The 12,726-nt window shown below is 36.0% G+C and overlaps 1 protein-coding gene across 20 annotated transcripts in view; it reads left to right on the forward strand.

Moving 5' to 3' along the window:
- Positions 1–12,207, forward strand: part of LOC135577122 (ceramide transfer protein-like) — a 163,660-nt gene extending 151,453 nt beyond the window's left edge. For 8 of the 20 annotated variants that reach the window (XM_065044865.1, XM_065044855.1, XM_065044858.1 and 5 more), the window contains 7 exons: positions 5,393–5,488; positions 5,911–6,043; positions 6,166–6,236; positions 7,653–7,781; positions 8,625–8,754; positions 9,821–10,008; positions 11,198–12,207. In XM_065044865.1, the coding sequence (XP_064900937.1) occupies positions 5,393–5,488; positions 5,911–6,043; positions 6,166–6,236; positions 7,653–7,781; positions 8,625–8,754; positions 9,821–9,999 (738 nt within the window). In that variant the 3' untranslated portion in view covers positions 10,000–10,008; positions 11,198–12,207. Of the gene's footprint in view, positions 1–5,392; positions 5,489–5,910; positions 6,044–6,165; positions 6,237–7,652; positions 8,498–8,624; positions 8,755–9,820; positions 10,009–11,197 lie in introns of those variants that run through there. The other 12 variants (XM_065044856.1, XM_065044861.1, XM_065044862.1 and 9 more) reach the window with 4 other exon arrangements.
- Positions 12,208–12,726: the final 519 nt, after the last annotated feature.

Below are 12,726 nucleotides of genomic sequence, written 5' to 3' on the forward strand. Positions count from 1 at the left end.
TGCCCGGGATAGCACGTATTTATACCAAATACCATCATTATGCATACTTGTCTCTATCTAATAGGCTTAGCACTAAAAAGGTTACATTTACTTACTCCACCTACTTGGGTTTAGTTAACTATGCACATTCCGCATTCCTCTGACCCTTATCTCTTCAAGAATATGCAGACCCTGCCTTAGTCAGTACTTTTCCATTTCCCCCTTCCCCATGGCCTAATATTCAAGCTATCTAAGGCCTACTTATGTCAACTAAAATGGGCTCTGCTCGTACAGTTGCTCGGTGGACTCATGTCCACGCTCCTTGAGCCAATCCCTGACACATGGCCAGTTCAATGTAAGTGAAACTCATAGTCACTAAAATATGCAAACCTTCTCATTTTCATCTCTTATGCTTGTGATAACATTTGTGGATCCACATGGTAAACTTGAGTATCAGAGCACTAGTGTGGCTGAAAAATCTATTTAAAAACAAATCTGAGGTTTACCAGGTCCCCAATAATGCAAATTGACATTAAAGATTGGGTCAAACTGAATGGATTATGGGGTCAAGGTGTTGCTCTTTTCAGCAGCTGCAGAGATTATACTATGTAGAAGCTACTACCTAGTGTCTTAGGATGTGGTTTCAAGTTAACTGACTCACTGCCAAAAAGATGATCTTGCTAACTTAGAAGAAACATACTCCCCTCTGCCCTCTCCCCCATGTTTTCCCTAGAACAAACTTTTGCCAGATCAGTAAGTCCTCTGGAGCTTCATTGCTAGTGAACAAGCAGGTGAAAGACAACTGAGAGCACAAAGAGAAAAGCAGCACACCTTTTGGTGACAACCTACTGTGGACCTTATTAATAGGAAATTGGCCTCTGTCCTCAGGCTAAGGATTTGGCTTTTGGAAATGCAAGCTAATATCTTGATTCTGAATAAATGGCACTTATTTCTAGACTTCATTCATACCAAGGGAATTTTGGTATTAGTAAAAGGTCAAGTAGAAACTTGCAACTTGGTTTTTAAGACTGAGAAGTGTCAATGTGTATTCTGATGGGAGCTAGTTCAGTGTGCCTTCAGAAAGGCATTGATTTGTCTCTGCCAGGTGAGTGGGAGGTCATGGGCTTAAAACATTTCAGATATTTTGCAGATCACTTTCTCATCTTTTAAAGGACTATCAGATTTTAAAATAGATTGAGCTGTTCCAAGGGCCTTTTAAGTGAAGAACTGCTGACTTAATGTTCAGGCCAAGGCTGCATGGGATAGAGGTTGCAAGTGCTTGGGTCACAACAACCCCAGGCAGCACTACAGGCTCGAAAGAGTGGCTGGAAAGCTGCCTGGAGGAAAAGGATCTGGGGGTGTTAATGGCAGCTGGCTGAATATGAGCCAGCAGTGTGCCCAGGTGACCAAAAAGGCCAACAGCATTCTGGCTTGTATCAGGAATAGCGTGGCCAGCAGGACTAGGGATGTGATTGTGCCCCTGTACTCAGCACTAGTGATGCTGCACCTTGAATACTGTGTTCAGTTTTGGGCCCCTCATCATAAGAAGGACATTGAGGTACTAGAGAGAGTACAGAGGAGGGCAATGAAGCTGGTGAGGGGCCTGGAGTACAAGTCTTATGAGAAGCAGTTGAGGGAGCTGGGGCTGTTTAGCCTGGAGAAAAGGAGGCTGAGGGGAGACCTTATCGCTCTCTACAACTACCTGAAAGGAGGTTGTAGCGTGAAGGGTGTTGGTCTCTTTTCCCAAGTAGCAAGTGATAGGACAAGAGGAAATGGCCTCATGTTGCGCCAGGGGAGGTTTAGATTGGATATTAGGAAAAAATTCTTCACAGAAAGGGTTGTCAGGCATTGGAACAGGCTGCCCAAGGAAGTGGTGGAGTCACCATCCCTGGAGGTGTTTAAAAGGCATTTAGATGAAGTTCTTAAGGGCATGGTTCAGTGCTTGAGTTAGGTTATAGTTGGACTCAATGATCCTAAAGATGTCTTACAACCGAAATGATTCTAGATTCTATCTTTGCAGACCATTCCTGTAGTCTGCCAGGAACCCAGAGATAATAGTGTCACCTCCCAAGTGGGAAAGTGTGAATCTTGACTCTGTGCCTAATGTGGTACCTGAAATCAGTGCAGGCTAGCAGACAGCAACCAACAGGTAGATGGCAGTTTGGACAGGTAGTATGCACAAGGATCACGTAGAAGTGATTGCTTGTTAGTGAAAAACAGCATTCACTCTCCTCTGAAAGCTGCAATGATAGTACCTTGCCTTCCTCAAACCTAAGGGGAAGCTGTCTGAAAGATGTTGTATTAGCAGGAATTAAACTTCATTGGGAGAGAAACAAACTAAATATGCCTTTCAGGTTTTATGGGGAAGTCAGAGGGCTAAATGCTGAACAGTTCCAAAGGTCTTAAACTGTTTAGATTGCCGTCTTGTGGATGCCTTATTCTCTTCTTTCTTTGCTATTCCCCTCCTCCCTCTGCATTTAGCATAAAGCAAAAAGCAGCAAAATAAAAAACAAACTCACAGAATTGAATGTTACACAGCTTTGATCTAGCAACAATTTAGGGTTTATTAAGGTAGATCACAAGTTTAATATATGATATCTAATAATGCTCAGTCAGCAGCTGGTTAACAAAATTATTTAAAACAGTTCAATTGGATCTGTTATAATTAAAACAGCAACTTAATTACAGATTCAATGACATTAAGGGTCACACTGTACTTACAAGAAGAGAAAGTTAAATCACTTATAGACACACACAGAGGTATATGATTAAAAGCTTGTACAAATCTGTAAACACACATATAATCGCACGCATTAATGCATGGATATTTGAATATATCACATGCACAAAGCTATAGGCTCTAGTGTATATGTATGTGGAATATATGTTGAGATATACCTATAAAATTTCCCTCTCGAGTTAAGTGAATTACTCACTTGAATGTATCGATGTTCCTCAATGGGCGATTTGTTGAAACTTGAGAAATCTCTCCTCACCCATGGTTTTGCAGTGTCAGTTCATTGCAAGATATCTCGGGGGGGTGTTCCACCTCAGAGGGAGATACTGAGTCATGGCCCGCTGTGATCCAGGAGAGCTCAAAGGGCCTCACTTCAGGATTGCTATTTCTAGAGTTGTGTGATCCTTGACTTTAGTCAGTATTTTTCCACTGTAGCCACTCTTAGGATGAGGTAATATTCTGGCAATGTCCAGAACTTTCCAGATCAAATAGTTGTGGTACCATTTCGCTCGGGCTGAGTCCCAGGTAGCAGGTGTACCAAACTGTCAAAAGTGACTGATGGATGCTACCTTTTTCAGGTAGAAAGGGGGTCTATTTCCATATGGCAGGAGTTCCAAGAGTATGGAGGGTGTACCTTCATGTCTTGATTCACTGTACTTGTGCCTCAGTTTTCCCAACTAAAGTGCACTTACGCAATGGGGAATTGTTCTCAGCAGAGCTACGGAACACGGAGGGGTAGGGGGGATGCAACAGGTACCTTAGTTGCCCTGTCTCACCACACTTGCACAATGAGAATTGTTTTCCCCAAATTATGCCTGACTGCCCTGGTAGCCAGGTAGTAGAGTGACCCAGGAGAGGCAGGGGGTTGTGAACATCACACAATATATAAATGCCAGCTTTGTCCTTGATAGATTAGGAGCTAGCTGAGAAGAGAGATAGGGACCTGAAGGTGTTGCAGGTAAAGGTTGGGAGGATGACAAGGATTCCTTTCTGAAAGAAGTGTGACATAGAGCTAGTAAATTGAATATTTAAATATCCCAGATTCTTTCCTGGCTTGGATTGTACTGTCATTGTGTCACTGGAAAAAATAATTAGAATAATATTTTGTAGGAAACCTGTTAGTAAGTGGCAGGAAAAATGACCTTTCTAAAAGCAGAAACACAAATTTTGTGGGTATTCATAGTTTGTTATAACTAAAACAAAAAGAAAAAAAATCCAAGAAAACCCCCAAAACTGGACTGATTTTTTTTTTTTTTTTTTTTTTTTTTCTGTAGAGAATTCTATAGTTAAAATAAGATAAAGTAGAATTTATATTGAAAGGATTATTTTTATGTTGTACTTTGAGGATTTTTACTTGATTCAATTACTTTTTTCTTTCTGGTCTTAAGTGTATTACCCAAAGAGTACATTGTAGAAACAAAATTACTGCTTTAAATTAGAAGTAAATAACAACTTTCAATTCTATATCATATCAGAAAAAGGTCATTAAGTATTATTTAATTTTGCTTTATACTTGTACTAGTTGCTCAGTTATGTTTTATAGGTTATGAGGCCTAGTGTGCATATAAAATATTTTTGTATGTTATCGAAAAATCACTTATAGGTTCAGGCTATTAATCTTGTGATTATACACTTCTTGAACTAATCTGTATGTTGGTCAGTTGACTAACCTTTGCTTGCAGTGCTTTTCCTTTTTAGAAAAGGTATTTCTAGTAATTCAGTGTCAATTACATGGACTTACTTGCTGTGATGAGTTTTAGTAGTTGCCTACCTTTTAGGTGGAAAAAGTTATTAAATTGTTTCTAGCAAATTTAAACATTACACAACAATGGATACTTTATTTTTTTTCTCTGTTTTTGAGGGAGAGTGGGATTTGGAAATGGGGGGGATGGACACAAAAGAAATAAGACTGTAGATTTAAAATAAAAATCAATTTTCTGTCCCATCACTCATTTTCATGCGCATTATTTGGAACAAAAAAACAATAGATATTCACATAGCTTGATATAAATGTATCAAATATGTGGCCTTTAAGAAAAGCACGCAACTGTCTAGCTAAGTAATTTTTAAATTAGTATTTTATGTTGGTGGAGTCTTTGCATCATCGTATTTTTTTTTTGAGTGTAAGCATTTATCTTTTGTTTTTCTAGGTGGCAACTGTGCAAAGATGCCAATGAAGCATAACAGGCATGCTCTGCTCATGAGTCTTTCCTTTGCTGCGGTTTCAATGTGACTTTTGATAGGAATTTGCTTTTTTAGAGCTTGTCTGTCTCTTCTCCCCTCCCCTTTGTTCAACTTTTTAAATGCTCTTCAGTAAATATTGGCTTTCAAGTCTTACAATGCATTGTAATTCTGTTTGGAGATATCTTTAGTCATTTCCTACATGCTGAAATAAAACTGTCTTGGGTAAAATAGTGAGTCTTGACAGTTTAGAGGTGAAAAGGAAGGATAGGGAAGTACCCATAAAGAATGAAGTTGATTCAAGATTTTTACTTTTGTTTCTGAAGGCCAGAAGCATCTGTTTGTTCTTAACCTGTGATAGAAGGCTCTGTTGTTTGAGTTCAGTTCCTGCACAGGATTTGAAGTATTGAGTCGTGGCTTCCACTACTGTACAGTCCTCTGCCCAAGAAGATGGAAGGAATGATTTAAAAATGTGCATTTTTTTTTCCTTTAAAGGTGGAAGAGATGGTACAAAACCATATGACATATTCCTTGCAAGATGTAGGAGGAGATGCCAATTGGCAACTAGTGGTAGAAGAAGGTGAAATGAAGGTAAGCATTTGGTTTTTGCTTAATTTGTATAATATGATATGCTGTGAAGACAGATATTTTTATTCTCTTTGAATACTATCACTCAGTAAGTTATGCTGTTAAAACTTCTCTCTGAGAATGGCATTGTTTGAGTTAGGACTGAAATCCACAAGAGATGCAGCTTCTAATATATTTATTAATGCAAAATCTTATGCAGCTCTTGCAATAGCTTTGTCTTTGCAGTTTCCTTTGGTATTTTAATGTGAAGTGCCATGTAAGAATGTCTGCATTGGTAGTTACCAGAGAACACTGACATGGCCAATTATTCATGTGTTAGTCTTCTAGGTAAGTTTTTATCAAAGCTGATGAAACTTTAAACAATTCAAACAATAACAGTTTTGACAATTTCTGTTCTGCATTTCTTTCTTCATATTTAACCATAGGTGTACAGAAGAGAGGTGGAAGAGAATGGAATAGTTTTAGATCCTTTGAAAGCAACGCATGCTGTTAAAGGGGTAACAGGGCATGAAGTTTGCCACTACTTCTGGAATGTCGATGTTCGTAATGACTGGGAAAGTAAGGAATCGCTTCTTAAGTTTTGCATTTTTATCATCAAGCATATTGTTTATAACATTGACCTAATATCTGTGCTTGTTTACTGATATGTTGGTTGTTGTTTTTTTTTTCCCCTTTTTTAGCAACAATTGAAAATTTCCATGTTGTGGAAAATTTAGCTGATAATGCAATCATCATTTACCAGATGCATAAGGTAATACCATTTCACCTGTATACACACCTTAGTGAGACAGTCTAGGGCAGGGGTGTTAAACTCATTTTCACCAGGGGCCACATCAGCTTCATGGTTGCCTTCAAAGGGCTGAACGTAATTTTAGGCCTGTATAAATGTAACTACTCGGTGAAAATGAGTTTGACACCCCTGGTCTAGGGCATATGTGTTCTAATCTATTCTGAAATACTTAACATATTAACAACTTAAAATACTATTCAAAACAACAGTTCAGAACAAGTTCTCTATTAAAGTGCAAGTTTGTCAATTTTTCAAATTTGACTTGATAGCATAATTGGTTGTGTATGTGTCTGATAGAGCTTGTAATAACAAATGAGGACTTTCTTTAATCTCTTAAGTATATCACTAAAGGCACTAAATCACTAAAGCAAACTGAAGCAATAAATTGACAGTGACTACAAGGAAGAAACCCATACCACTGTATCATATGCTTTGTTGCAATAATGCAAGCTATTGTTGAGGTGGTATAATTGCTGGTACAACATTTGTTCTTTTAACTTCATTATTGTTTTTCACCTCAGCCAGTTATGATGTAGCTTTACTAAAATGTTCATTTGACTTATAACCCAATAACTGTAACCTAACAGTTTCAAAAAAATTTGGAATAAAGTGTACAAATTCATCTTTAATCTTGCATGTTTCCAAGTATTAGTATACTCAAATATTAAAACATTTTTTTTAAAACAATTTTACTAGTAATGTGGTTACCTTAAAACCGCTATTACAGCAGACTCTGAATTTTGAATAAGGTAGTTGTGTGAACTGTAGTGTTGTGGTAAAAGCTAGACCTTTTTCCCCTATTGAGTGTCAGGAAAATGGCTTCTGTATGGTTTTACTTTATTTTTTCAGACACTTTGCTTCTGAAACTTTTAGATAATACCAGTTTACCATATCTGTCTCACTAAAGTAGTAGCTTCTTGAAATGATATTTGTTATAAATATTTCTTGCTCTCTTTTTCTCTCTCCATATTTATGGAGACATAAATAACTGTAGATGCATCCGTTTATACCTAACCACTAGTTCAGTTTGTAGTTAACAAGTATTAACTAAAATGTAAACCTGACGTTGAGAGAACAGAAGGGGAAGTGTCTCTTCCTGGTTATCTACTGAAAAAGTCATTGTAGCTTGGCTTCCTACATTTTGAAGGCCTTAAACTTTTGCCTTTTTTTTTTAAAATGAAGTGTAGCCATATTACCCAATACACATCTGTACAACACCTATGTTCTGTTTCACTTTTGAAAATTGCATGAAATTACTATATTAAAGAAACTTTTTTACTTAACGACTGACCTGTTTTGCCTTTTTTCTTTATCTAAGAATAGTAAGTACTTAATTTGCAAAACCAGAAAAACTTATATTGAGGTGTTTCTCTGCAGAGGGTGTGGCCAGCTTCTCAAAGGGATGTGCTGTATTTGTCTGCCATCAGAAAGATACCAGCATTCAGTGAAAATGATCCTGAAACATGGATTGTGTGCAATTTCTCTGTGGAACATGATGATGCTCCTGTAAGCGTTAATTTCATTCTATCAAGTTCTGCTTTTAAGATACCATTTTTCTATTGTGTAGTGATGGTCTTGCAATACTAGTGGAAGGGGAGAGGTATGCAAAAATACAGTTTGTTTAAATCAGATGATACAATGACCTGATGAAGGCATTCTGAGCCAAAAGCTTTCTTACTTTATCTCAACAGTTGGCAGATCTAAGGTGTTGCAGAAAAATTGAAGCAAAATTTTTGGAGATGTGAAAATATTTTAAAGAATTGAGGTTACTTCGTATGGAATCAAGTCAATAACTCTTCAGTATTGTCAGACATGGGAATAGGCTTATATAACTGTAGATATGGAATCTGTTAAACCTTCAGTTTACATAGTTCTGCCTTGATTCTGTGCTGATTGCTATACCATTGCCTGCTTACAAGAAAAAGATATTAACTGATATTTGTAAATGCTGATGCATTATCCTTTAGATGTTTCCTTACTTGTCACAGTAATTCACTGTATTAAGCAAACAGAAACCTGAGATTAAGGCATTTCAGCTTAACCCTTTCCCTATTCACTATGTACATTTCATTTCATTCACATTCATGTTGGATTCATGTAGTGCTAGAATGCGAACTCCCTGAAACACAATTTTTGGAGTGTCTTAGACTTTATACCTTTATACTAAATTAAAACGTTATCGGTCAAGTATGCTGAAATAAACTTTGTTTGAAGCTTACAAATGTTTTGGGGTTTTGTTCTTTGTTTTTGTTGTTGTTTGTGGGGTTTTTTTTGTTGTTGTTGTTTGGATTGTGTGTATTGTTTGTGTGTTTTGTGTTTTTTTTTGTTTTGTTTTGTTTTTTTTGGCAGCTGAACAATCGCTGCATCCGTGCCAAAATAAATATCGCTATGATTTGTCAGACGTTAGTAAGCCCACCAGAGGGGAACAAGGAAATAAGCAGGGACAATATCCTATGCAAGATTACATATGTAGCTAATGGTAAGTCTAAAATTTTTCAGTTAGACATTTGTGATATATGCTGATTCTGGGGAGCTGAATATGGGGGGGGGAGGAGGGGCGGAGAAGGGTGATGCAGTTTTTTGTTACATATATATAGGATCACACTTGTGGTCTTCATGGTCAAAAAGACTCGAATTAATGTGCTACATCAATCAGTGAATGGTATCTTTCATTGTGTGGTATTCTGGGAGGAATAAATGAAAGTAATGTGTAGTTCAGTCCTAAGTACAGAACCTTGGGGCGGAGGGGGGTGGGCATGCTGTATAATATAGTCTACATATTTTTAACTTTTTTAACTGATAAAATCTTTGGTATTGACTGCAAAGTTAGCAAAGCCAAAATGTATTGTTACTGTACCCAGTATTTTGCAGTGTATTATAGTATCGGAACCACATACCTATTAGCCCCTCTACTGCAGCTACAAAACACTTTTAATATCTCACCTGCTTATTATTTTTGTCCACCTATTACACAGTTTACTAAAGAAGCAAAATCTGAAAAATGGGTTCAGTAAATCTTTGCCATGTAGGAGTGATGCAACTTGTATTAAATCCTGTAGAAATAATACTATATGAAGTTAAACTCTGGGGTAAGGTGCTTTGTTTCCTGTTTAGAATTTTCACAGTTATTTAAAAATACATTTTCATTGACAAATTCTGAACTGTGATTATATGGGAAGTGGCAGCTTTTTCAGCAAAGTACTTGACCTGTGAATTTAAGCATATTTTAGAATCAGTTCAATTTTTTTTTTAAAGTGCTTTAAAAATAATTTGTAAGACATTGGCTATGTAGCAAATCTGTAGGCAAATGCAGCAGTTATTGAAAAGATTGACTTCTTAAAGAATATCATCTTTGATTTGGTCATTTCCCAAAGACAATACATCATGTTTAATGTTTTCTAAATAGTGATGTCATAGAGCTAGACTGAATTGGAGTATTAAGAGTAGAAAGTGCTGCAATAAAAGCTGTAAGGGCATAAATTCTGCTGATTGTTCTTTCCTGTTACTTCAGTTTCAGGAATACAAACTTAAATTTTCTTTTCTAGCTTTTATCAGATTTGCTGTATTTCAGTATCTGGCTTCCTGTCTACTTCTAGTGAACCCAGGAGGATGGGCACCAGCATCAGTGTTACGGGCAGTGGCAAGACGAGAATATCCAAAATTCTTAAAGCGGTTTACATCATATGTGCAAGAGAAAACGGCAGGACAGCCTATTTTATTCTAGTATTAACAGGTGTGCATTCGTTTTTTTTATTCTTGATTCACTGTTGTAAATATTTAAGGCCAAACAGAAATATGTGATCTAGAAATGTATTATAATTAACATCAATTCAGTGCTTAGTTTTAATATATGTATGCAATATACTTTTTTAAACATTTGTGTAATTCATATTTATTATTAGCATGATAAATAAGGGCTGCACAGGTTATCAAGCATTAATTTTTGTAGACTTTTACTAGTTTGTCTTCCAAGGTTTTGCATGCATGTTTAATTTATGTAGAAGTATAAAAGGATGTGTTTGTTTGTTTTTTTTTCTCAGCTATCACAGGCATTTTACATGTGTTCTGAAAAAGAAAACATACTGAAGTTTCTTTAAAGCCTCATGAGATTTTGATATCTTAAATTCTAGTTATACTTGCATATCTGATAGACTATTATGAAGGTCAAAGTATTCTTTTATATTGACAGAATAGTTTAGATCTAGGATTTTTATTAATGGAACTTTTCTGACAAACCAATGTCAATTACTGGAGTATTTAAAAGACTGTGACTTAAATTTTTAGTCTTTCTGATGAGCCTATGAAAGAAAAAGGGTTTACAGGTGCTTTCTGAAGTTAATGGATGTATTTTAATGATATAGATCATTGGGCTAATCTAAAATTATTTTAAGGTTTAAATGATGATGTGACATTAGAAAATAATTTCTCAATCACTTTTGGGGATGTCTGAATCTGTCAGATGTAAGCCTTTGTGCTAAGTAAGGCTTTGCTTAATTTTTCTTTGTGTAGACTCTTGCCATATACTTCATTACGTATAACTGTAGTGTCAAACCACTAAATTCCAGATACAAAGTAGAATTTGGTAGCTTGATTATTAGAGCATGATCTGAAAATGAGTTTTTAACACTTTTCTATGCATGACATAGGCTACCTCTATATTTAGGTTCAATTTATTATGCCAGACTCCAAAAGTCTTAGTAATTTGATCCTTCTGTAACAGGTAGCCCTGTAATGATTCACAATTTTAATTGTATTGTTAGAGAACTAGTATAAGTGAACCATTTAAAACATGACTGTCATAAGCCAATAGATCAAACATGATAATAGCAGTGCTGATACTATTTAAGGGGTTTAACAATTTCTTATTTTCCTATTAGTGTTCAAAATTTTCAGTACTGTATTTTGTCTTTGATTACTTGCAGTGATCAGAACAAGACTGGGTGAGCATTCCACACTGAAGTGACCATGCATAGAGCACTCCATGCTGGAACGAAGGATCTACAGTCTTCTTATGGCCAAAGTTTTAGGCTTTGTATAGTGAAGTAAAGAAGTTTTGCGACACTATGAGGCTGAATATTTAACATTATCTCTCTCATAAATTTTCTTGCAGAATCAGTGTGTAATTATAATTAGATGTATTGATAACATATATATGGCTATTTTATTTGCCTGCTCAAGAGGAAGAACTTGTACAACTTTGAATCACCAACATGGGTTACTGCTTTAATTTTAAACAACTTGCAGAATTTCACTATCAACATTCCTAAGGTACTTGTGCAGATTTTATGCATCTAAAAAGCACAAAAGACAAATGCACACATAGCATACTGTATGTGCTTTATATGCACAAAAATTTACGTGGTATTTGGGGGGTGGGGGGGGAGGAAGTTTAGTAAATACTAGGTGATGTTTTGGCAGGTTTTGTTTTGCTTTGTATAATCATATTTAATTGCTGAATGTTTCTATAATGAATCATCTTGTTACATAAAATATCAGTTAATAATTGAGGGCTGTCAATATCCTTTTGACTTAGCCTTTTCTGTTGTCTTATTCTTATGAAGTTCTTTGTCTCTGAAGGAGTAAGAGCGTGAAAAGCTTTTATTTTTTTCTAGATATCTTTATATTTCTGTTGTATTTTTTAGTTATGTAATATGTGCTACAGAATTTTTGTTATTAAACATGATCCAAAAATTTCTAGGCATATTCTGTATGAGAGGGCAAGAGAATGCCTGAAAGCTAGAAGTCCATGGACTGCTTTCTTGCATGATATCTGGGGCTTTCCTGAATCTGAGAGAAGGTACACTATAATATTTATTGAAATAATTTGGACTACATAGGACAACATTCCCAGCATAGAATGAGTATGTTATTTTCAGATCCTGCATATGTTTTCATCATCTTAATAAAGCCATGCTATGAGGTTCATGTGAAATATGAGTTGCATGTCTTCATCAAAAGCCCATCAGAGCTATAAGAATGTGTAGTTCTTATTGGAAAGTTTCCTCTGGTTGCTGTGAGAATTTAAATGTCAGATATTTGCCTGCTTTTGATTCTGGAGATGCTCATTAAGAGAGGACTCTGGCAGGCTGGTACTGACTTTGAGGTCTTTTATCCATGTCCTGAAGTTGAAAACTCTTCAGAAACTGCTGGGTGTTTCACTGACCTGTGTATCTCAAGAAAAAAAAAATCATATATATATATATATATTCAAAATAAAACTGAAAGTCTTATTTGATATAGTATGGCAGGTGCCTGAAAATAAATACAAGAGAGCAACTTAATGAAGATTTGGTGAATGATTAAATGTGATCTGCACAGTGTTGAAAAAAATACTTTATCTGTTCATTTTCTCTATAAAGATGAAATCATACATGACACCTGATTGAACATGCATGCAGATTTCATGTTTCATAACTCTTCCCTTTTTATTTGCCTTTTTCTAATGATGTGC

The sequence above is a fragment of the Columba livia genome, chromosome W, assembly GCF_036013475.1.
Source record: "Columba livia isolate bColLiv1 breed racing homer chromosome W, bColLiv1.pat.W.v2, whole genome shotgun sequence".
Lineage (NCBI taxonomy): Eukaryota > Metazoa > Chordata > Aves > Columbiformes > Columbidae > Columba > Columba livia.